Source organism: Octopus sinensis, linkage group LG28 (genome assembly GCF_006345805.1).
Source record: "Octopus sinensis linkage group LG28, ASM634580v1, whole genome shotgun sequence".
Classification (NCBI taxonomy): domain Eukaryota; kingdom Metazoa; phylum Mollusca; class Cephalopoda; order Octopoda; family Octopodidae; genus Octopus; species Octopus sinensis.
Window position 1 is genome coordinate 613,142 of NC_043024.1, and position 26,606 is coordinate 639,747.

Genomic DNA, 26,606 nt, shown 5'->3' on the forward strand with positions numbered 1-26,606 from the left:
ACCAGCCCCAGTCCATTCAAAAGTACCTTGGATCGTAGGGCGACCTGCTGTGCTTGAGGAGACCTATTGAGTCAAGTACATCAAAATGAAAATCAAATGGAAATTGTAGTTGTGATACCTTTGCCGGTGGCACGTAAAAAGCACCGTCTGAACGTGACCAGTGCCAGTGCTGTCTTGACTGGCTTCTGTGCTGGTGGCATGTAAAAAGCACCAACTGATCGTGACCGTTGCCAGCTTCCTCTGGCACCTGTGCCAGTGGCACATAAAAAGCACCCACTACACTCATGGAGTGGTTGGCATTAGAAAGGGCATCCAGCTGTAGAAACACTGCCAGATCAGACTGGAGCCTGGTGCAGCCTCCTTATTCCCCAGACCCCAGTCAAACCGTCCAACCCATGCTAGCATGGAAAATGGACGTTAAAGGATGGTTGTTGTTGTTGTTGTTATTATTATTATTATTATTATACTTTGTTTCAGATTTAAAGATATGGTAGAAATCAATTTTTTGTGTGTACATAAGAAACTTAGATCAAAACGGGTGGCTCCTGTTTTAATTCGGGAGATAACGAGACGAGTCCATCAACGTGATTTGTTCCAAGCTGTTTACACTGCTGGTGTTGTTTTACCCAAACCCATAGCTTGTAGCAGGTAAGCCCTTTACATTTTCCTGTCTTTTCTCTCTCACACAACATTGAACATTGTAGTCCTAGATACACTGGCTAAAAACAATATTGGATGACCAATACATACAGGGTGGTGAGATTAAGACAAGGACCTTGGGCAAGTATTTTCTACAATATCCTGGGCCATGTACAAAGCCTGCTCCATCTTTTTTTCTTTCTCTTTCTATCTCTCTCTCCAGTCAAGCCTTTGCCTCCCTAATTCTTAGTCACCAGCACCTATCACTCCCCTATATTAAGATTATCACTACAGATTTTCTATAGAAATTATAGCCAACACTGATCTTTTACAATGTTTCGCATCTGAATCCGCTTAATCATCATCATCATCATCGTCGTTTAACGTCCGTTCTCCATGCTAGCATGGGTTGGACGGTTCGACCGGGGTTCTGGGAAGCCAGAAGGCTGCACCAGGCTCCAGTCTAATCTGGCAATGTTTCTACAGCTGGATGCCCTTCCTAACGCCAACCACTCCGTGAGTGTAGTGGGTGCTTTTTACGTGCCACCTGCACAGGTGCCAGGCGGGGCTGGCAACGGCCACGGTCAGATTGGTGTATTTTATGTGCCACCGGCACGGAAGCCAGTCGAGGCGGTGCTGGCATCGGCCACGAGTCGGATAGTGCTTTTTACGTACCACCAGACCAGGGATCCTAGCTGGTTCAATTCGATTTCGATTTCGCTTGCCCCAACATGTCTTCACAAGCAAAGGGGGTTGGCATGGGTGCCTGTCGTACGGTCGCATTGGAGTATTTTACGTGCCACGGCCACGAGTCGGATAGTGCTTTTTACGTACCACCAGACCAGGGATCCTGGCTGGTTCAATTCGATTTCGATTTCGCTTGCCCCAACATGTCTTCACAAGCAAAGGGGGTTGGCATGGGTGCCTGTCGTACGTTCGCATTGGAGTATTTTACGTGCCACGGCCACGAGTCGGATAGTGCTTTTTACGTACCACCAGGCCAGGGATCCTGGCTGGTTCAATTCGGTTTCGATTTCGATTTCGCTTGCCCCAACATGTCTTCGCAAGCATGGGGGGTTGGCATGGGTGTCTGTCGTCGGATGAGGTTCTATATCGACTTCGCTTGCCTCAACCGGTCTTTGTGTCCAAGGGAGGAAAGGCATTCATAAGTGGGCTGGGCTCACTTGTCCTGCCTGGTCTTCTCACGTACAGAATATTTCCAAAGGTCTCGGTCCCTGGTCATTTCCTCAGTGAGGCCTAAAGTTCGAAGGTCGTGCTTCACCACCTCGTCCCAGGTTTTCCTGGGTCTACCTCTTCCACGGGTTCCCTCAACTGCTAGGGATTGGCACTTTCTCACACACCTATCTTCATCCATTCTCGCCACATGACCATACCAGCGCAATCGTCTCTCTTGCACACCACAACTGATGCTTCTTAGGTACAACATTTCTCTCAAGGCGCTAACGCTCTGTCGAGTATGTACACTGACATTACACATCCATCGGAGCATACTGGCTTCATTCCTCACGAGCTTACGCATGTCCTCAGCAGTCACGGCCCATGTTTCGCTGCCATGTAGCATGGCTGTTCGTACACACGCATCATACAGTCTGCCTTTTACTCTGAGCGAGAGGCCTTTAGTCACCAGCAGAGGTAAGAGCTCCCTAAACTTTGCCCAGGCTATTCTTATTCTAGCAGTTACACTTTCAGCGCACCCACCCCCACTACTGACTTGGTCACCTAGATAACGGAAGCTATCAACTACTTCTAGTTTTTCCCCCTGGAAAGTGATGGAAGTTGTTTTCTGCAGATTTTCGGAGGTTAATGCTCCCGAGCATCTGCCACATACAAAAACTATCTTCCCAGTTAGCCTACCTTTGACATTGCTGCACCTCTTATGTGTCCATAGCTTACACTGGGTACATCTTATAGAGTTTCTACCTACACCTTTTCTACAGATCAAGCAGGGCCATCTTCCTGAAGATATTTGTGGATTGTCTACCTTTCTACTTATTAGTACTTTGGTTTTAGCTAGGTTGACTCTAAGGCCCCTTGATTCTAAACCCTCCTTCCACACCTGGAACTTCTCCTCCAGTTCTGATAGTGACTCAGCAATAAGAGCAAGGTCGTCAGCGTAGAGGAGCTCCCAGGGACAGCCTGTCTTGAATTCCTCCGTAATTGCCTGGAGTACTATGATAAATAGGAGGGGGCTGAGTACTGAACCCTGGTGGACCCCAACCTCTACTTTGAATTCTTCTGTGTACATGTTGCTAACCCTAACCTTACTTACGGCATCTCTGTACATGGCTTGCACAGTCCTCACCAGCCATTCATCTATCCCTAGTTTCCTCATTGACCACCAGATAAGGGATCGGGGGACCCTATCAAAAGCTTTCTCCATGTCAACGAAAGCCAGGTACAGGGCCTTATCTTTGGCTAGGTATTTCTCCTGCAGCTGCCTTACCAGGAATATAGCATCAGTGGTACTTTTCCCTGGCACGAACCCAAACTGCATCTCATCTAAACTAACTCTCTCTCTAATTAGTTGGGCTATGACCCTCTCCGTAACCTTCATTACTTGATCCAACAGCTTGATACCTCTGTAATTATTTGTATCTAGGGCATCACCTTTACCTTTGTAGCAGTAATGTAAACAACAATGTAAACAACAATGAGATTGAAGATGAGAAATGGGTGTATATACCCTATTTCAGTTGTTACTCCTTTGTCAGCAGCCGTCCACCCTGTGAACGTATTGCTTAAAATAGCCACTAAATGTAGTGGTGTAACATTGGATATACTTCGCCTATCTATGGTACTACTCAGCCACTGTAATCACCTGAGAGCCAAAGCATCTCTCGCTTCACACCTCTTCATATTTCCTTCAACCACACCTCCACTCTGCTTCATCATTCACTACTTCCACCTCCACCCCACCCCGATCTGTTACTCTTTGCCCACACTGTGAAAGCATTCAGTCTCTCCTCCTCCTCCTCTCCTATCAGATTCTCCATATCCTCTCTTATGTTCACTTATTGTACTTTGAGAATTTGCCCTGGCACTCTGTCACTACCTTCTTTTTACCTCCTCCTCCTCAGCTGCTCTCATCCCCCCCAATCTCTCTCTCTCTCTCTCTCATATATATATATATATAAACGGATTAGCTATGTATCTTTTCCATAGCAAGACACCTGTGCTGGTCCTTCTGTCTTACTTTAGCCTATTGCTACTTTGTAGTGGGAGCTTTTTCCTTTTCCTGTGCTTTTGTCTTGCAACTTACTTGGTGATCTCACAAATGTTAGTGGCATGAAAGAAGCACTCAATACACTCTGTAAAGTGTTTGGCCGTAGGAAGAGCATCCACCTTTAGAAACCATACCAAAGCTGACACTGGATCCTGACATGCCTTTGCAGCTCACTGGATCCTGTCAAACAGTCTAAGCCATACCAACATGGAAAGTGGACATTAAATGACAATGATATATATATATATATATATACGTAAAATACACTAATCCGACCGTACGACAGGCACCCATGCCAACCCCCTTTGCTTGCGAAGACATGTTGGGGCAAGCGAAATCGAAATCGAATTGAACCAGCCAGGATCCCTGGTCTGGTGGTACGTAAAAAGCACTATCCGACTCGTGGCCGATGCCAGCACCGCCTCGACTGGCTTCCATGCCGGTGGCACATAAAATACACCAATCCGACCGTGGCTGTTGCCAGCCTCGCCTGGCACCTGTGCAGGTGGCACGTAAAAAGCACCCACTACACTCACGGAGTGGTTGGCGTTAGGAAGGGCATCCAGCTGTAGAAACATTGCCAGATAAGACTGGAGCCTGGTGCAGCCTTCTGGCTTCCCAGATCCCCGGTCGAACCGTCCAACCCATGCTAGCATGGAGAACGGACGTTAAACGATGATGATGATGATGATGATGATACATGTGGATGTTTATATGCTTTATTTTGCTTGAAAAATTGCTGAGCTTTGAACCATGACATTTGCTGATATTTCCCTGTCAACAAATTCTTCAGTGGCTCTGCACTTTTGAAGTAGAATGAAAGCTTCTTTACTTGGAAAACAGGTGAAGGTTAATTACAAAAAGACCATCTGGGTTTGAAACAATGCATCCATCTAACTCAGTGTTTCTCGACCATTTTTTGCCTATGGACCCCTTTGATTCCTATTTCACTCATGAAGGGAAGGCTCATAGCTATTTGATGTCTAAAAGTTCCTATTTTATTTTTATGTTTAAATATTAGGAATTGTACGAAAAAAAGTGAAAAAATATTTTGTGTTCTGTAGAAACTTATCACACATAAATTTTAAGAAAACCTTATATGGATCCTGGTTGGAAGCTATTGATCTAACCCATGCTAGCTTGGGGAAATCTGCTTAAATCAAATGAGAAAGACTTGGCAGTAGCTCTATCCTTCTCCATAAATGTCCCACCCTCACGAACGGAGAGAATTCTGAACAATGGATTATTTCCCTTGGATTGTCTTTTGTTTGGGAACATTTTTTCAGGTTGGAATTTCAGTTAATATTAAATTAACTGTAATTAGTATTAGCGATAAAATGTATTTATTGCAGATATGCAAATGAGAATTTATTTTATTTAATTGTAATTTAACATTGTTTAATTTAGAAATTTGTATTCATTCATCATCAGTCAGTGTCTGTTTTCCATGCTGGCATGGGTTGGATGGTTTAACAGGAGCTGGCAAGCGGGAGAGCTACACCAGGCTCCATATGTCTGTATTGACATGGTTTCTACAGATGGATACTATTCCTAAGGACAACCGCTTTACAGTGTGTACTGGGTGCTAGCACAGGTCCTTTTTACATGGAACCAGTGCAGGTGCTTTTCGAGTAGCACCAACAGAGGTGGCTTTTTACATGGCACGAGTGGGGTTACTTAGTAGCTTCCCCTAAGAGAGGGAAGGGAATCGAGAACCAGGAGAGAGGTTAGACTATAATAGAGGGACTGAAGTAGTTGTCTTACTGTATACAGGAGACCCTGGCTATCTCAGGAGGGGAAGAGGAGAAAGAGACAATCAGAATGAAATCATATTTATTGCACCTGTGTAGCATTACCTGGTATTAACCCACAGAAGTATATAATTAAGTTTACCCTTCATATGACTTGTAACATACTCGTTTGCTTATGACACTGTTCTCAACAACTGACCTTCAAAATAAATATCAAATGGAAATTGTAGCTGTGATCCCTGTGCCGGAGGCACGTAAAAAGCACCATTCGAACGATGCCAGCGCTGCGTTGACTGGCTTCTGTGCCGGTGGCACGTAAAAAGCACCCACTACACTCACGGAATGGTTGGTGTTAGGAAGGGCATCCAGCCGTAGAAACACTGCCAGATCAGACTGGAGCCTGGTGTAGCCTCCTGGCTTCCCAGACCCCGGTCGAACCGTCCAACCTGTGCTAGCATGGAAAACGGATGTTAAACGATGATGATGATGATGATATTCTAAGTGGAATTGAACTCATAAGCTGGGGGTTAGCTATGCCTACTTAACTCTTATTTCTTGGTGTATACTTTGACTTATTTTGGTTGGTGGTTAACCTTTATAATTCTGGTGGATCTAATCTAGTTCTCTAATCTGTTTGGAGATCAGCTTGGTCAGAAGTAAATATGTCCTCCATCATGAATAACAACACTAACACAGAAATCCTTATCATTGCATTTGCTTTCCCTTGAGACCACTCAGGTTCTATGACAAACAGGCTGTTTTAAAATTGTCTAAATGCTTATTTGTTCCAGACCCCAGTTTAATAATGGGATGGTTATTTTATTTTCCTTGTTCTTTCTCCTGTCTCCCTCTTTCTCTCTCTCTCTACTTCATTCCCTCTCTTGCTTTCTGCACAAAACATTGACTCTTTCTCTTTCATAATTAAAAAACAAAATTAATTGAGAAAGTTGATATAATTGTTTACCACGAACTCCTCCATCTCTTAATCTGTAGTTTTGTTCCAAAGTGAGAAATTATTCATTATTATTATTGTTAAGGTGGCCAGCTGGCAGAATCATTAGCAGGCAAAAGGCTTAGCGGCATTTCGTCTGTCTTCATGCTCTGAGTTCAAATTCCACCAAGGTTGACTTTGCTTTTCATCCTTTCAGAGTTGATAAAATAAGTACCAGTTGAGTACTGGGGGTCGATGGAATCACCCCCCCCCCCGCTCCCTTGAATTTGCTGGTCTTGTGCCAACATTTGAAATCATACTTATTATTATCCTTTTGGGGCGATAAATGAAATACCAGTGAAACAGTGGGGGGGGGGGCGATATAATTGACTAGGCCCCTCCTCTCAAATCTCAGGCTCTTGTGCCTTTAGCAAAACGAGCTGGCAGAATGGTTAGCACGCTGGGCAGAATGGTTAGCTGCATTTTGTCCGTCTTGACAGTCTTGAGTTCAAATTCTGCCATTGTTGACTTTGTCTTTCATCCTTTTAGAGTTGATAAACAAATTCCCAGTTAAGCCCTGGGACTGATGTAATCAACTCACCTCCCTCCTCACCAACCTGCTGGCTTTATGCCAAAATTTAAAACCATTATTATTGTTGTTGTTTTCTGTTTCTATAGGTATTGGCATCGTTCTTTAAATCCTCGGAAACTCATTGAAGTACGATTCTCTCACCTGGGGCGCAATATGACAATGCAAAGGACTCTAAAGTTTTATAAACTACCTGACGTGAGTGTTTTTACCAACCAAACTTCTTGTTTAACCTGTTAAATGCTATATTTGGAAATATTGTATGAGCTGTACCCTTAATTGGGAATAGATGAGTCTAGAAAGCTAACCCTAACCCTAATATTGCTGCTTCTCTCTTGACTTGAGTCCATTCTCTTGGGTGACATTTCCTAGACTAATTCGCTGAAGGAACCCTCTTTTTGAAAGAGTAAAAAACAGCAACATCTGAAGACTTAGATCAGTGGTTCTCAACCAGAGTCCAAATGACCCTTGGGGGTCCATATAAGATCCCAAAGTTTATGAGCAAAATAGATTTGTTATACTTCTACAAAATGCAAAATATTTTAACACTTTTTCTTATACAATTTTGAAAGATTTTAAATTATTTTTTTATTCTTTTTCTTGTTTCCGTCATTTGACTGCAGCCATGCTGGAGCACCACCTTGAAGGGTTTTAGTCAAACTAATCAATCTCAGGACTTATTTTGTAAGCCTGGTACTTATTCTATTGTCTCTTTTGCTGAACTGCTTGGTTATGGGGACTTAAAGACACCAATACTGGTTGTCAAGCGGTGATGAGGACACACATATACACACACGTATACACACACACACACACATATATATATATATACAATGGGTTTCTTTCAGTTTTCATCTACCAAATCCACTCACAAGGCTTTGATTGGCCCAAGGCTATAGTAGGAGACACTTGCCCAGTTGCCATGCTGTGGAACTAAATCCAGAACCATGTGGTTGGGAAGCAAGCCCCTTAACACATGGTCACACATGTGCCTATAAAACTATAATAGAAACTTTTATATAACAGGGGTGTCCAGTAGAGTAAAATAGGAACCAAAGGGGGGTCCATAGGCATAAAATGGTTGAGAACCACTGGCTGAGATAGAAATTGACAAACCTGTGACTTAACTCTTTAGCATTTAAACCAGCTGTATGGTAAGAAGCTTGCTTCCCAATCATATGGCTCCTGGTTCAGTCCCACTGCGTAGCACCTTGGGCAAGTGTCTTCTTCTATAGCCTCAGGCCAACCAAAGCTTTGGGAATAGATATGGTAGACAGAAATGGAAAGATGCCTTTTGTGTGTGTGTGTTTGTCACCCCACCACCACTTGACAACCAGTACTGATGTGTTTACATCCTCATAACTTAGTGGTTCAGCAAACCAGACTGATAGAATAAGTGTCAGACTTTGGGGTTGATACATTTGACTAAAAATTCTTCAAGGTGGTACCCCAGTATGGCCACTGCCTAATGGCAGAAACAAGCAAAAGACAAAAGATATATCTGGCCCAAAACATTCAACCTGTTTTCTCTTCAAACTGGTCAGTGCTTTCCTAGAATATTGGCCTTCTTGCCTGGACAGTGGGATGGTGTCATTTGAAAGCTAAAACAATGCAAAGTGCATTGTGACCAGCAATAGTCTGGTGGATACCCAAATATACCCTGATATATAACACGCTACTTTCAGTTTCCATCATGTACTTTTCCATGATGTTACACAGTGATATTGAACTCCAAGCTCTGTGACTGCAGAGCAAATTTTTAAACCACATAGCCATGCTTGCACCTATAAATCTGCAGTGTGTGTCTGTGTATATCTATACCTGTCTTTCATATATGTGTGTGTGTGTGTGTACCTGTATACATTACCTGTCTTTATATATATATATGTGTATGTGTGTGTGCATCTGTGTATGTAGTTATATGACAGTGGGATCAGTCCACAACACTCTCTAAGGAGCACAAGGCCAATTTCATAGTTTCCCTAACCCCAACCCTAATTCCTCCCTGGACAATATGCCAGTCTGTCTTAGGGTTAGTCATTTTAACCAGCTGAAATCAGACTGGAGTCTGGTGCAGCTCTCCAGCTTGCCAGCTCTGTTCAAACCATCTAACCCATGGACAATGGATATTAAATAATAATAATGATGATGATGAGTAGATTGGAGCAATGTGAAATATCACCCAGCCCAGGAATCAAAATTACAATCTCTCAATCAGGAGTCCAACACTTTAACCACTAAGCCATTCACCTCCACTCTGTGTGTGTATGATTATCTTTAACGAAGTTCATGATTTTATTGACGCAGTCTTCTTGAATAATATAAGCAAAGCTCTTGGTCAAAGCTAATTTTATAATAAATTAACTTCTACTTTTCATATTGAGACCTTGTCTCCCTTCAGTAAATGTTCTATTGTGATTCCTTAAAATTCCTTAAAAAATAACAACCGAAGAATTAAAATATGTATTCTGTCTTTTCCAGCAAACTAAAACTCCAGGTTTCCGAGATTTAAGAATAGAGGATGTGGAAAATGCCTATCAGCTTGTATTGAAGGTTTGTTAATATCTCTGACTCTGTCTATCTGTACTCGTTGATATGTACACACCATTGACCAAAGTATTTTCTCTCTTACCATTACAGTATCTTTATAATAAAAAAATATATATCCGACTGGTTAACACAGTGGTTCTCCACCATTTTCTACCTACAGGCCCTTTTGATTCCTATTTGACTCAAATGGAAGACCCCAGTAGCTATTTTATGTCTAAAAACTTCCATTATATTTTTTATGATTAAATATTGTTAGGAATTGTATTAAAAATTTGTTAAAAATATTTTGTGTTGTAAAAGTTCAACTGATTTATTGCATGTAAATTTTAACAACAGCATCTTTTGTGGAGCCCATTTGAGAAGCACTGACCTAGAGGCTCTCTCACATCAAACAGGACAGTGTTTCTCAAGTTGACAAATGTCGGCTGCACCCCTTTTCCCATCTCCATGGAAACATTTGTCCTCTGCACTTTCTTTATCAATGAGGAAGACTTGAAGCAGACCGGGAGAAAAAAATGTCCTTGGTCAGGTTGTGAATGGTGAGAGAAGGACTTGGATAAACTTGATTGATTGATGGATTGAATCAGTGGTTTTCAACCATCTTTCTACCTTAGGACCCCTATGGTTCCTATTTTATTCAAGTGGACCCTCGTAGCCAGCTATTGTATTTTTTCAATATTGGGATTGTATAAACCCCCAGTTTAACACAAACCTACTCTCCTTCCTTCCCTCGACACACAAACTGTCGATGCATTCTCTGTCTCATTCTTTCTCTTTCTTTCTGAAAACCTGTGGGTATTTGGCTCAGGATTGTAAGGTCATGAGTTCAATTCCTGACAACAAGTGGTGTCCTTGAGCATGACACTTTATTTCACACTTCCCCAGTCTGTGCAGCTGGCAAAAATAAGCTGTACCTGTGATTCAAAGGGCATCCTTGTCATTTTTCCGTGTGAAAACGAATCTCCCTCAGAACTACGTTAGGGGTATAAGTGTCTGTGGGTATTCAGCCACATTAATCTCACAAGCAGGCTGTTTCATTAATCAAATCAACTGGAACCCTTGTCATAATTGACAGAGAGCTAGGCCTTTGTTTCTTACTCTTTCTCTGTTTTCTCCACTCTTTCTCACCCTTTCTCTGTTTTCCTTGTCCTTTCTCCTATCTCTCTCTCTCTACTTCATTCCCTCTCTCCCTTTCTGCACAAAACATTGACCCTTTCTCTTTCATTCCCTCCCACCACAATAACTCTGCTCACTCTACACACTCACACATTGCCCAGCCATTCATTCTGTTCCTTATCTCATTGCAGTATCTCCATAAATTCGACCTAGCACCTATATTCAGTGAAAAGGAGTTTAGACACTGGTTTCTGCCACGTCCTGGAATAGTAGACAGCTATGTCGTTGAGGTGAGTTAAGTCGAAAACTCTTTAGCATTTCGACCAGCAGCAGCAGCTGTATCCAACCCAAATATTCTATATGTTTTATGTTCAAACCAGCCAGATCTGACCTCTCACACCTACCCTACAATGTCGTTCTAAAAATCAATCACATTATTGAAATCTTGAAGCCACTGGATAATGCATGATTAATTCAAAACAATGTGAATAAATAAACATTACATTTGACAGACTAATGTGAATGCTAAAGGGTTAAACTGGCCAGATTTGGCCTCTCACACCTACCCTACAATGTCATTCTAAATATAAACAATGACATCATTGAAATCTCAAAGCTTTGAGATAATGCATGGTTAATTCAAAATAATGTGAATAGATAAAGATTACATTTGAGAGAGTAATCTGAATGATAAAAGGGTTAAACTGGGTATATCCAGCCCAAATATTCTGACTTAGGTTCAGATCAGCCATATCTGGCTTCACGCACCTTCCCTACAATGTCATTCTAAAACTAAATAGTCACATCCGTCCAATAGCAAAGCTATGAGATGATGCAGGATTAATTTCAAAATGATGTGAATAAATAAGCATTACATTTGGCAGAATAATCTGAATTTGATTTCTTCAGTTTTATGTGTTGTCTGTACAAGGTGGTATCAGAAAAGTTCCTGGACTAGTCCTGTAGTGTGTCCACAGATGGCAGCACATGGTCGCTTGCACAGTGAGAGCTAGCAGTGACCACCTTGAGGCAGTGTATCGGGTGACATCGCTATGCTTACTTCACAAGTTGTGAAATTTGTGTTTTTGTGATCGTATGTATGCTGTTGTAGTCTGATTCTGTAATGGACAGGAAGTTGGGACAAAGAGCCAACGTGGAATTTTGTGTTAAACTTGGGAAGTCTGCTACAGAGACATTGAGCATGCTTTGGCAAGCTTACAACGATGAGGCAATGGGTTGTATGCAATGTTCTGAGTGGCACGAGCACTTCAAAAGCAGAAGAACATCCCTGGAAGACGATGAGCAATCGGAAAGGCCTGCTATGAGTGTCACTCCCAGAAATGGGGAGAAACTTTATCAGCTTGTGCATGAGGATATTTGGAGGACAATCGACATCATTGGTGTGTTGTATGGGTCTGTGCAGGCAATCGTCATGACAACAATGCACCCTGTCACCATGCTCTCCTCCTTTGTGAGTTTCTTGCCAAAAACATGGTATTACTTCTGCACCCACCTTATTTGCCAGATTTAGCACCTGTGACTTCCATCTCTTCTCCAAGATGAAAATGCAGCTCAAAGATCACCATGTTAACACCGTTGATGAGATGAAGGGCGAATTACAGAAGGCCCTCGACCTGTTTATGGAAAACGATTTCCAAGCTGGAAAATATTGCTTATCTTTCTTTTTTACTTCCTTCTCTCTCTCTCCCTCTCCCCCCCACCTAACTTTCAGTTAGTTTTATTTTTTATTGATTAAATATAACTAGTCCAGGAACTCTTTGATACCACCTCATATATATATATGTGTGTGTGTGTGTGTGATATATGTTATATATATGTTATATATATGTTATATATATATATATATTATATTAAATTAGAGATAAAACCACTATTAGGCAAATCAAACAGTGAAAAACATAAGCCAATACATAAAATTAATTTAAAAATATAAAAGTTAAAAATAAAAAATTATTTAAATAATCTAAACTTATAAATTTTATATATATATATATATATATATATATATATATATATATATATACATACAAATATATATATTTATGTATGTACATTTTTATATTTATATATTATTTTATTTATTTATTAATTTATTTATTTATTTATTTATTTTTATATATATATATATATATATATATTTTTATATCAAAAGTATTAAAAGTTTAATAAAAGATAAAGAGTAAAACACTACGATCGTTTCATGGCTGTACCAATTCGAATAACAATAATTTAAATTCAATTAATAATTCGAGTTATGGTTACAGTCAATCTTCAGGTTAATTGAAATATTTTAAAAATAATCAGAAATATTTTAAAAATATTTTAAAGATATAAATAATATAATAATTTTACTTATAATAAACTCTATTATCAAACTAGAAACTTAAAACTTAACAATTATGATTATATCAAAATCGATTATAATGTTAAATATTAATTTTAATTTATAAGGTAGGAAACCCACCAATAATCTAATATCGCTAATAGTCTATATCTAATTACATAAATATTTTTAAAGAAAAAATGACTATTATATATAAATTATCAATGAAAATATATAAATGTATATAAATATTATAATTAAAATCTAAAATAATCTCTATAAATAAATATATATGCATGTATAATAAAAACCTAATAAATTAATTTTTCATATTTAAAGATGAAATAGCTAATTTCAAAAATACAAACAAACAAACTTAAACGAACTTTCGGAAATCTTATGTAAAATACTTATAGAAATAATCAATTCGTAGTTATATAGTATCGAATAAATACTATAAATACTATAAATATAATTAGCGAATATCAATTTAAAAATACAATAACTAAGTTATGCTATTAAGTTAGACATGGCCTGGACCAATCTTTAGTCGAAACATATCAAAGTTTATCAAATTTTAATTATAAGAAATTTAAAACTACAATTAATACTATTAATACATGTATATACAAAAGCCTAACTTTAGACACCTTGTATACTTGCTATCAAACAACAAATCTATCGCTAAGTAGTATCTTACTTAAATTTAATATCTAATAATATAGAAAATTACGATAATTAGATCATTACATAAACAACGATATTTACATAAGGAAAATATTATTACACCAAAGACTTATAAAATATTAAAATTTACAATTTAAAGATCTTAAATATAAATAAATACTTATCTTAGCGAGGTTTATATATGAAATGCGGAGTAGATGAAACAGAGGTGACTGAAGAAGGGGAATTTTCCTTGTGTTGTATGTCCTGTACTCTATTTTTTCGTTGTTTAAGAAAAATGTCCATTTCCTTGGTTTTGTGTTTATGTTTATGTTTCTCATTGTGTTCGACGTTTTTTTAGTGTCCTGTACCCATATATGCATGTAGAGGTAGGTACGTACATATATGTATGTATGTATATATGCATATGTTTTATTTATTAATTTGTTATATACATACATAGGATGAATAATGAAATTGTGCTGAGATAAGTTTATAAATGAACAAAGAAAACATTGCAACAATTCCAAAGCGAAATGCAACAATGGCAAAACAGTGACTGAAATTGCTAATGATGGCAAATGAACTGTTTGTAGCACAGTAAGTGTGCTAAGGCGAAACGAGTAAATCCACAACATATATATATATTTTATTATAATTAAGGGTATCTAAGAGATACCACCATCCTAGAGATAGCAGTCAAAACTTGTCTGTTTGTCTTTTCACCTTGTGCTGTATGAATACATGAAGTGGTTTTAGAGTCAAGTTTTGACTGCTATCTCTAGCATGGTGGTATCTCTTAGGTACACTTAATTCTAATTCTACTAATAATACCTATATGGTTTTTATTCCTATGCTGGCCACTTGATATGATTGGTAATTTAAATAACGATCTTATCCTTATTAATGTGACTCCTCGTCTTCTTCCAGAATGATGGTAAAATTACTGACTTTGTCAGTTTCTACACTCTACCCTCCACCGTGATGCATCATCCAGTCCACAAAACCCTCAAAGCAGCTTATTCCTTCTACAATGTCAGCACTCAGACGCCCTGGCTCGACCTTATGCAAGACGCCCTTGTTGTAGCGAAAAATGTAAGTATTTTGCCAAGTGATGATGGTGTCGAATGTAATGACCCATATCTTATACAAATGAGAAGACGAAAAAGAATAAAAAACAATTGTATGGAAATATATGTCTGCCCTTTACTCTTTGATATAAGATCCCTCAACATTAAACCAACTAAAAAAAACTAGAAACAATTGTTTTCCCCTTAAATAGTACACATACACATTCTCTCTCTCTCTTTCTCCCTTAAGTAACAGTTTCTAATGATACCACCACATATGTGTATAAAGGGTAAGGGCAAAGACCCCATCCAGTCACGAATGACCATGGGATTACACCTAGAAAGTTCCCCTCTGAGGCACAAGTTTGGGTGAGGTTGTTTATAGAAGACCAGCAGTTGCCCAAGCATACCAGCCTCCCTTCTCCATGCCATCAATGTTATGCAAGGGAAAGGCAAAGGGGCCGATACGGGTTGGCATCATTGACGTCGCAACTCATTTCTACAGTTGAACATGAAATAAAGTGTCTTGCTCAAGAACACAACAAACAACCTGGTCCAGGAATTGAACTCACTACCTCATGATTGTGAGGCATGCACCTCCACACACACACACATGCACATATATATATATATACACACACAGAGTAAATGAAATATAAAGATTTCAGTCCACCTCTTTATATATATATATATATAGAGAGAATAAAAGGCATCAGAATTTTTGGGGGAAAATCCTTTTATTTCTTCATTATTATTAGTGTTTACGTTCCTTTCTAGAACTTCTCAAATGCAATTTTGTGAATGTACAAACAGCTTGATTTATATAAAGCAGATGTTTTTTGGGGGGTTTTGTTTAGAAGAGAATGTTGTATTTGTTTTTTGGGTGAGTTTCCATGACAATGGAGATGGGTAGGTAGAAATATAAGTAGGTCGATAGGGTGATAGATAGTCAGACAGATAGACAGGTGGGTAAGAGGGAGAGAAGGAGTATCCACGTCTGTCTATCTACCTCAAGCCTAATGCTCCCTTCAACATGCCCAATGTCCCCTTGGGGGTGGTGCCGTCCATGTTGAAAACCTCTGAATTAATTAGTTGATTCGTCAGAGTTCTCTTTTTGCACACGTACACACACATTTACACACACAAATCATATATGCATACACAGTGTATATAATTTGTCTTTTGTTACAGATGGGATTTGATGTTTTCAATGCTTTGGACCTGATGAACAACCGAGAATTCTTAGAGAAATTAAAGTTTGGCATTGGTGATGGCAATCTACAATATTACCTGTACAACTGGAAATGTACTCCAATGGAGGCCCATCAGGTGAAATTTGCTGCATCTTTGTCTCTCTCCAACTGTTTACATGAATTCCGATTGAAGATCATTAACTGTGTACATAATGTCACATTTTATGATATTATCTACTTCCGTGTTAACTATTTTAAAATATTGCTTATCTTTCTTTTTTACTTCCTTCTCTCTCTCTCCCTCTCCCCCCCACCTAACTTTCAGTCTCTTTCCACTTCTTCCATGTCTGTCTCTCTTCCTCTCTCTCTCCTTTCCTTCTTTCCCTTTCTTCCTCTCCCTTTCTCCTTCTTCCCCTCTCCTTTCTCTTCTTATCTCCCCCTCTCTCTACACTCTTACCTACCTTTATCTCTTTTTCTTTATACTCTCTCTCGTTTCACATCTTAATATTTCTTCTTTTCTCCTCCCATCCAGGTTGGTTTGGTCCTCCAATGAGAACTGTGTATGTATATATAAAGTCACTTAAAACCATTTGTCTATTTGCACTGAAGAAGAAGAAGAAAATGATGATGGTGATGGTGATTCACTGAGCTGGTTGAGTTGTTTGCAGCTCTTCAATTCCTCCCCTCTAACCAATTCTACCACCACCACCACCACCACCCCACCAACAATAACAACAACAACAAACCAACCAACCAAACAATCATTCATTCACTGGACTGAAACTGCTGCTCTGCTGTGGCTTGCTTGCTTCTCTCACCCCTCCCCATCCCCTACTCATGGGGTCTACCAACATTATAATTAATCAATTATTATTATTATTATTATTATTATTATTATTATCATCATGAAGGTGGTGGGTTGGCCAAATTGGTAGAGGGAACAGAATGTTTCAGTTACATCTCTTTGTGTTCTGAGTTCAAATCCGACTGAAGCCAAGTTCACTTTTCTTCCTACCAAAAGTCGCTAACTTCTAAAGTACCAGTTAAATACTGGTGTTAAATTAATCAACTGTAACGCCCCACATCTTTTCCCCCCCAAATTTGGGTTCTTTGCGCCTCTTATTATAAAAATTATTACTATTTTGATTAGTTAAGATGGCAAGCTGGTAGAATCGTTAGCATACCAGGCAAAATGCTTTGCGGTATTTTGTCCATCCTTACATTCTGAGTTCAAATTCCACCAAGGCCGACTTTGCCATCGGGGTCGATATTATCAACTAGTCCCCTTCCCTCAAATATCAAGCCCTGTGCCTTTAGTAGAAAGGATTATTATTATCATTTCAAATTCTGCCAAGGTTGACTTTGCTGTCATCCTTTTGGTGGGGATGGGGGTCAAGGAATTAAGTACCAGTTGTGCACTGGGATCAATGTATAATCAACTTACTCTTTCTCCAAATACTTCAGGCTTTGTGTCTGTAGTAAAAAGGATTATTATCATTTCTTTATTATTATCATCATTATTTCAGGCCTTGTACTTATAGTAGAGAGAATTATTATTATTATTATTATTATTGAAGTGGTGAGCTGGCAGAATCCTGAGCACACCAGACAAGATGCCTCTAGTGACATTTTGTCCGTCTTTAGGTTCTGAGTTTATTCTTTTGGGGTCGATAAACTAAGTACCAGTTGAGTACTGGGGTCGATGTAATAGACTATCCCCCTCTCCCGCAAAATTTCAGGCCTTGTGCCTATAGTAGAAAGGATTATTATTATTATTATAATTTTTATAATGGTGATGTTTGGGCTGAAACAGTAATGTGTATGATACCGAGTGGTTTTCTTTCTTTTTCTGCTTCCTCTCTGTTCACGGTTCAATTCCTGCCAGAGTCGAATTTCCCATTGTTGTTGTTTATTTATTTATTATTACAAGCAGTGGATTTGGCAGAAACTGTAGAACATTGAGCAAGAATGGTTTGTGCTAATTTTTTTGTTAGTTCTATCCACCTCTCTAGAGTCTGATTTCAGCTGATGCCAGACGTCTGTGGAATTGGGGAAGGATGTATTGACTATGTCCATCCATGTGTTCCCCACCAGATCTTTCTGATCTCTGTTTGGTGGCCTAAAGTGTTAGAAACTCTTAAAGAATTCATCTAAGACATAGTTTAAAAGCTAGTTGATAAACATACATTTATTATTAATATCTGGCAGAAGCAGATCATCAGCCAAAATGCCTTGTGGTATTTATTGTGATACATTAATTCCTTGTTTCAAATCCCACCAAGGTCCAGGCCTGGAATTGATATAATTTAACTCCTTCCTCAAATTTCTGGCCCTGTGCCTATATAAGAAAGTATTATTATTATTATTATTATTATTATGAACCCTTTAGTTCTTAAACCGGCAATAACCAGCCAAAATACTCTACAGTATCACAGCCAGATACAGCCTCTCTCACCTACCCTACAATGTCCTGAAAATAACCAATTGCATTGTGGAAATCTCAAAGCCACAAGATAATCCATAACCACTTCAAAACAATGTGAATAAACAGGCATTACGTTGGACAGAGCAATCTGAATGGCAAAGGGTTTTGGTGGCATGCTGGCAGAATCGGTAGAGCATCAGGAAAACTGCTTTGCTCCATTTCTCCTGACTTGTAACCAGATTCTGCCAAGGTCCACTTGGTCTTTTCATCCTTTCAAGGTTGATAAAAAAATAAGTACCAGTCATGTACTGGGGTCTATGTAACTCCTAACCCTTGTGCCTATTGTAGGAAAGTCATCATCATCATCATTATTATTGTTGTTGTTGAGACAGCAAGCTGGCAGAATTGTTAGCATGTTGGGTAAAATTTGCCTGTCTTCACATTCTGAGTTCAAATTCCGCCGAGGTCAACTTTACCTTTCATCCTTGATAAAATAAGTACCAGTTGAGCACTTTGGTTAATATAATCAACTTACCCCTCCCCCAATATTGCTGGCTTTGTGTCAAAATTTAAATCCATCATCATTATTAATATTATTGTTATTGTTATTATTATTTGGGCTGTTTTTGACAAATTTGTCAGAGCAGCAGACAAAAATGTACTTTGATTGTGTAGCCCTGTTTTCTTCTTTTTTTTATTTTTCCTAATTACGTTCAACATTCAAATGTTGACTGCCTTTTATCTTTATGAAGTTGATGAAAAATAAGTTATCAGTCAACTATTAATGGTAAGGACAATCTGTGGTGGCCTTTGTGCCTCTGTTAAAAATAATTGCTGAGAGATTGATTTAAAAAAAAACAAACCAAACAATCAACTGTACTTGACTAAATTTACGATGGATTGGTTAGCCAAAAGCAATAAAGGCCTATTACGAGTTGCTTTAGATCTCTTATGATCTTGGTTGGAATTCAGTAGAGAAGGTCGTGGTCATGGTGCTGGCATTGATTTGCCCTTCATCTCTCACTGGGAGCAATTTAATCAACTCCCTTCATTTCTTTACAAATCTATTGACATTGTACCAATTGCCAAGTTAGAAATTATTATTATTGTTGTTATTATTAGTAAGATGGCGAGCTGGCAGAATTGTTAGCAGGATATGCAAAGTAGCATTTCATCCTTCCATTCTGAGTTCAAATTCTGCTGAGGTCGACTTTGCCTTTCATCCTTTCGGGGTCAATAAATTAAGTACCAGTGAAACACTGGGGTTGATATAATCAACTAGTCCCCTCCCTCCAATTTTCAGACCTTGTGTCTTCAGTAGAAAGGATTATTATTATTATTTAAGGCGTGGAGCTGGCAGAATTGTTAACATGCAGAGCAAAGTGCTTAATGGCATTATGTTCTGGGTTCAAATACCGCCATAGTTGACTTTACCTTCATCCTTCCAGGGTCAATAAAATAAGTACCAGTTGAGTACTGGGGGTCGACGTAATCAACTTATCCCTTCCCCCAAAATTTGAAACCATTATTATTTAATTTGGGTGGGAGTTCATTTTAACAGAACCCCTGAAGTTTTTGGATGGTTTGATTGGATGGGTAGGTGAATAAAAAGAAAATTAGGGTGGGCGGGCAAGGGTTAATTAATTAAATGCAATTTCTTGAATGAACGAAGCAACAGTCATTTTGAGGGGAAGGGTTTCAGTGATGTTAGTTTTTAAAAGTTGGGAATAACAGCAAAAGTGGATGAAAACCACTACCACCATCTGAAAGAATGGAATAAAAAGAAAAAAAATGATAATAATAAAATATACAGAATGAAGAAAAAGTTTTTGAAACTGTTTAGTGGTTGTGTGTTTGTTTTTTTTTTTTCTTCTGGTATTTTCTACTGTTGCTATGACTACTAATGAATCTTGTTGCATTATTGAAGAACATAGTCTTTGGAATTAATTGGCTTCTGAGTTTCTTCCTCATCTTCCTCTCGGCCCTTGGTTTATTATGAATTTACATCAGTGACTCCAAGATCTGGCAGTTCTGTGCAAACTTAATCAAACTGCTTGGTGAGTTATATTTGCTCAACTCTCTCTTTTTCAACACTGAGGATTCTTCTTGGCTGTAATTAATAATAATAATAGGCATTTCACTTAATGTTTAGAGTTGTATTTCTCCTCTTTATATTAACAATCCTCTGTGTGTGGTGGTGGTGGGGGGGGGGTATGAGAAGGCTTGTGCCCTAGTGATTAGGGTGGTGCACTCTGGTAGCAATATCATGGTTTCATAGTTGTGTTCTTGAGCAAATGACTTCATGTTGGCCCAATTCACCCAGCTGCAAATGGGTAACCCCACAAAGGACTGGCATTCCATTCAGGGGAAAGGTTGGCCTGCCCACCTAACTGATATGGTGGCATCTTTCAAAAGCTACAACACTGTAAGGAAGCAGCAAGCGCTTTGTGACCAACAATGTTCCATAACATCCAATAGTCTGGTTAATACAGTGATGTGTGTTTGTGTGTATATATATATATATATATATATATATATATATAGGTGCAGGCATGGCTATGTGGTAAGAAGCTTGCTTCCCAACCACATGGTTCCAGGTTCACTTCTACTGTGTGGTAGTTAGTGTCTTCTACTATAGCCTCAGACCAATCGAAACCTTATGAGTAGATTTAGTTGAGGGGAAACTGAAAGAAGCCTGTCATATATATCTGTGTTTATGTCCTCATAACTTAGTAGTTCAGTAAAAGAGACTGATAGAGTAAGTCTTAGGCGTGAAAAAATAGGTCCCCGGGTTGATTTGTTCAGCAAAAATCCTTCAAGATGGTGCCCCAGCATGGCCTCATTCAAATGACTGAAACAAATAAAAGATAATATACAGGCCTGTTCACCTAACCAGCAGAGTGACATCATTCAAAAACTACAACAATGAAAAGAAGCACATTGTGACCAGCGATCCCTCCAATAGTCTGGTCAGTGCAGTGTTGTGTATCAGACTGTGAAGACCAGTTTATAAAGCAGAGGGGTCAGTCTCCTCAACCATTGCTGGTAACTGTTTCAGGCATTTGAACTTGGATTCATTTCTTTCCCACCATTTTTAGTTCGTTATCCGTTTCATTAGTGCATTTGCTTAATTAACCCTTCAGCATTCGGATTCTTCTGTCAAAACTGATGCTTATTTATTCACATTGTTTTCAATTAATCATGGATTCTCTCAGCTTTGAGATTTCGATGAGTTGTTTGTTTACTTTTGAGGCCTAATCTGTCAGTTTGATGACGAAACAGAATATTTGGGCCAGATATGACCGGTTTGAACGCTAACGAGTTAAATACTAATATTAGTTAGTATTAACGATAACGATTGGGAAGCAGTGAGTTGGCAAGAATGCTGGTGGCACACATTGGACCAAATTCCTGACAGCATTTACTCATTTTTACATTTTACATTGTGTGTTTACGAAATTTCTGCCGGAAGAAGTAAAACCGGGAGAATGAGAGGGAGAGGTGTGTGCTGGTCATCTTCCACAGAATATGGAAATATATTGGAAGGGAGTTCCAATGTGGATGAGGTCCTGCAACCTTTAATCTGTCCAAAGCATTTTCATATGTTCTGAATAATGTAAAGCTTTCCTTTCATAAGTCCCAACTTACTTTTGGTGGTTGAAAAACATTGGGAATGTGTATCCTGTATGATGCACAGACCCCAGAGAAATATGCCCTGTGTATCCCATGTAATACATGCGACAAGTAAAAGAAAACAACAAACTAAAAATAAAAAGCAACCCAAATATTTAGTTTTGTGCTGATTCTTCCAAACAAATTACTAATTAACAAGATTAATTAGAGTAGTTGATTGAAAGAAATGAGAGATCATCTGTTGCTATGATTCTGATTCCAATTGCACCCGTTTCATCTTCTCATGTTTCCAGAGGTGATGAAATAAAGTACCAGTTATATACTGAGGTTGAATATAACTATTGATGCTTTCCCTCTTCCAATAAAAAAACAAACAAAATTTTTACAGAAAATAAAGTAAATCTTGAATGTAGAATAGCTGTGAAAACAAGGAGATTGAATGAATCCCCTTTGGAGACGGGTTGACAGAAGGCAGCTACAGAGAATCAAACCCTGTACATTATTAGTGACGAGCAGTATTAATGCTGACATGTAATATCTGTCCCCACTTAAATGTTCTTGTTTGTTCTAACAGAACATCCACATTTAAGTGGGGACAGATCATCCTGAACCCTGGACCTCTCGATTCTCTGTTGTCAGCTTTTCTGGCTCCTGATGGCATTTTGCCAGTCTTCTCAGTCGTTTTCACAGCCATCCTATGTTTTCTGCAAGATGCCAACTCACTCAGCGCTTCTAAGATTGTTTATAAAAATGTGTAGAGAGAAAATAGAAAGCTGATGACAATGCAGAAAGTTTAATAAAAACCTTTGTATTTCAAGCGCAAAGGCCCATTTTCAGAAGAAAAGAACGGTCAGAGGAAAGTATAGTTATATTGGTATAACTGGACTTTTCTCAGACTTCTTTTCTTCTGAAGATGGTTCTTTGTACCTGACATATAAAGGTTTTATTAAACTTTCCACATTGTCAGAAGTTTTCTATTCTCTCCCTTTTTACCTTCTTCAGTATTACAATGCTTCAAGCAAACAGCAACACTCTTTTAGATATAAATGTATGTATTTGAGGCACTGCACCTTTGGTAGAAACCAATTAATTAATTGGATACCTATCAATCAATGCAAATACAACAAAGAACAAACCTAGAAAAACCCAGATCTCTTGGAATTTAGGGGATACAAAACTAATGATGTGTCAAGATTTGAACACTTGCCATCAATTTTCTTTTTTGTGTGTGTGTATTAGGGGTGGGGTGTTAAACTATTGAACTGTTTTTCAATGCTAGTATTTTGCCAATACTAGCACCCGTAAAGTCTACAAATATTTTTAAATCACTTAATGTCAAAAACAAAAGGGTCTGAATGTGATTTTATTTAACTAATGCTTACAAAATTACAATCCTATGAAAATACAATAATTAACTGAGCCACATAGAAGAATCCTAATTCTATAAAACTTCTGTTTTTCTAAATTCAGCAGAAAAATCTCTTGAATCACATGACAATTACACCTTTATAAAATATATATTGATAAATAACCTTTTGAATAAAAAGGAAAGTTTTTTTTATTTAACAAAAATAAATGAAAATCTTCAATAACAACGGAATTAATTTTTTTTTTTTTTTTTAATATTTTGAAAAATAGATTTCAGAAAACAGAAAATGCAATGGATTTTCTTGATCTATTTTGTAAGATGTAATCCAGCTTCAGGATAAAACTGCTTCTGACTGTATGCTTGTGAGTCTTATGGAAAGTCAGTCCAGTCATAGAGGTTATGTAAGTGGTACTTCAAAAGTTGGACTTTTTGCTTTTTTTTTTTTTTTTTTTTGTGCATCCAAAGAAGTAGATTTGGTTAGAAGTGTGATAGTCTCCATTTTGAAATCAAGGTGGTATCAAAAGAGTTCCCAGACTAGTTATGGTTAATAAAAAATAACTCCTTTACTTAAGTTATTACATCATCTCCTTTGAAATTATCACTGTGTGCAGCAACAGTGTTAAAACTGTGACCTTTGAGTTGCTTTTCCATCTTGGAGAAGAGACAGAAGCCCGCAGGTGCTAAATCTAGTGAATAGGGTGGGTGCGGAAGTGACAGCATGTTTTTGGTAAGAAACTCCTGGGTGAGGAGAGCTTGGTGACAGGGTGCATTGTCATCACAGATCCTGTCACTTTTGCTAAATGCTTCAAAATGTTGCAGTAGAACTCACGACTGATGGTCTGGCCCTGGGGGGTGAATTCTTATTGTGCAATACCACATTTCCAGGAGTGATGCTTGTGGTAGGTCTTCCGGAGATGTTCTGCTTTTGAAGCACCCATCCCACTCAAAACATTGCCTCATCACCATAAGCTTACTGAAGCATGCTCAATGCCTCTAGCAGACTTCCCAAGTTTAACACAAAATTTCACCTTGGCTCTGTTCTTGTGCATGACATAATCGCAGACTACAAAAACACAAATTTCACAACTTGCGAAGTAAACAGAGATGTCACTCTGCCTCATGACGGTTGCTGCTCGCTCTCACTGTGCACACAACTGAGTGCTGCCATCTATTGGTATGCTGCAGAACTAATCTTGGAACTTTTTAATACCACTTCATATTCTGCAAATAATATGGAGATAACACTGTAACATGATTTTTGTCCTTATGTAGCAACTATTACCCCTAGAAAATAGGAAAAACAGTTAATATTTCCTTCAAATTTTGCTTTCGTTACATTTATTCAAACCCCAAAGAATCCCTCTCAACACATGGCTATGATGCTCCCCCTCTATGCCTGCTCATGGTAAGAGATGCGCATAATGTCAGCCACTAAGGGACATGCTCAAGCAATTGACAAGCAGATCTGCAGTATTGAGCAGAATATTTGCTATAATGATATTTCTGCTTCAGCAACTCAGCGCGGAAATGTAATGGAAAATAAGTCAGTTTCAAAACGTTGATGTCCAGGTTAGAAAAGCAAAGTTTGAAGGCAATAAGTAAACATTTCCTCTGATTTCTAGATCGAAGCCAATAGGAAATAACACTGTCCAAAGATGAAAAAAAGATTTAAATTTTGTTACATGATGTAATGAGTTGCTTAGATTTCCAAGTGCAATAGTAGGTATGAAACTAATGATAACTTTATGACTAGTTATATGCCATAACCGAAGACCTACTACACTCATTTGTACTCCATTGGTTATGAGGACAAAGGTTCCAGTTGGTCCAATCACCAGAACAGCCTGCTCCTGAAATTAATGTGGAAGTGGCTGAGCACTCCACAGACACATGTACCCTTCATGTAGTTCTCAGGGAGATTCAGCGTGACACAGAATGTGACAAGACCGACCCTTTGAAATACAGGTATAACACATTTTTGCCAGCTGGGTGGACTGGAGCAATGTAAAATAAAGTGTCTTGCTCAAGGAGACAATGCCTTGCCAGGAATTAAACTTTCAACTTTACGATTATGAGCTGAATACCCTAATCACTAAGCTACCAGCCTTCACACTACTCCACTACATAAAATGGAACTGTTTGAAATTTCATTTAGAACATACTTTATTTACTGACTGGTATCTATCAATCGATTGTGGTAAGAAACTCAAGAGAGAGCAGAGCAGCTGAAAGTCTTCAGAAACTCCCTTCAGGAAAGTGTCTCAGCCCTTCTTACACTGAAAGGGAACTGGGCTGCATCCAAATCATGACTCCTGAGTGCCCTTCTGCCAACACATTTTAGTCACTGAAGGATTACTCAATACAGTTGGTAGAGTACAGGTTTATTATTCTTTAACAATGGATAGTATTGATAATGACTTTGAAGTTTCGGCCAGTTAAGCCATGATCGGACCGTGGCACATTTGAGTTCATCTTAGCTTTACAGAGTGTCTGTTCTTAAGTTGAAATTTCTGGGCTGAGTTGAGCTCTCATCATCATCATTTAACATCTGTTGTCCTCGGTTGTATGCTAGGTTGTGGTGGCAAGGTGCTCTTTTATTCTTGTTTCAGTCGTCTGACTGCAGCCATGCTGGAGCACAACCTTAATGGGTTTTTAGTTGTAGAAATCAACCCCAGGGCTTATTCCTTTGTAAGCCTAGTACTTATTCTATCAGTTTCTTTTTTGCCCAACTGCTAAGTTACAGGAATGTAAACACACCAACATCGGTTGTCAAGCAATAGTAGGTGACAGACGCGCGGTCATTTCAAAATGTAACTACATGGAGATTGTTTGCAATTTTTTTTTCCTTCCTCTTGTTTTTCTCTTGGACTTTTCTCTCTGTCCTGTTCCTGTAGGAGAGCTTTGCTCAAAACATAAAATATCCTTTCTTTCCTTCCCTGAGCATCTTTTAATACTTTGCATGTACCACAGTCCTCACGTCGTTTTCTTCATGTTTTTGAATCAGTTATATATATATATATATACACACACACACACACACAACAGGCTCCTTTCAGTTTCCGTCAACGAAACCCACTCACAAGGCT

The 26,606-nt window shown here is 38.6% G+C and overlaps 2 protein-coding genes and 1 long non-coding RNA gene across 4 annotated transcripts in view; 2 read left to right on the forward strand and 1 right to left on the reverse strand.

Annotated features, from left to right (window-relative positions):
- LOC115225909 (glycylpeptide N-tetradecanoyltransferase 2) overlaps window positions 1-17,338 on the forward strand; it is a 57,902-nt gene extending 40,564 nt beyond the window's left edge. For both annotated transcript variants that reach the window (XM_036514670.1, XM_036514671.1), the window contains exons 7-13: window positions 478-648; window positions 7,244-7,352; window positions 9,636-9,707; window positions 11,012-11,110; window positions 14,761-14,925; window positions 16,092-16,229; window positions 16,626-17,338. In XM_036514670.1, the coding sequence (XP_036370563.1) occupies window positions 478-648; window positions 7,244-7,352; window positions 9,636-9,707; window positions 11,012-11,110; window positions 14,761-14,925; window positions 16,092-16,229; window positions 16,626-16,646 (775 nt within the window). In that variant the 3' untranslated portion in view covers window positions 16,647-17,338. The remainder of the gene's footprint in view (window positions 1-477; window positions 649-7,243; window positions 7,353-9,635; window positions 9,708-11,011; window positions 11,111-14,760; window positions 14,926-16,091; window positions 16,230-16,625) is intronic.
- The window catches only part of LOC115225911 (protein O-mannosyl-transferase TMTC3), a 355,782-nt gene that overhangs the window by 215,928 nt on the left and 113,248 nt on the right, over window positions 1-26,606 (forward strand). The gene's annotated exons all lie outside the window — the stretch shown is intronic.
- LOC118768359 overlaps window positions 22,004-26,606 on the reverse strand; it is a 15,534-nt gene continuing 10,931 nt past the window's right edge. Inside the window, exon 3 of the long non-coding RNA XR_005004181.1 lies at window positions 22,004-22,395. This is a non-coding gene — a long non-coding RNA (uncharacterized LOC118768359). The remainder of the gene's footprint in view (window positions 22,396-26,606) is intronic.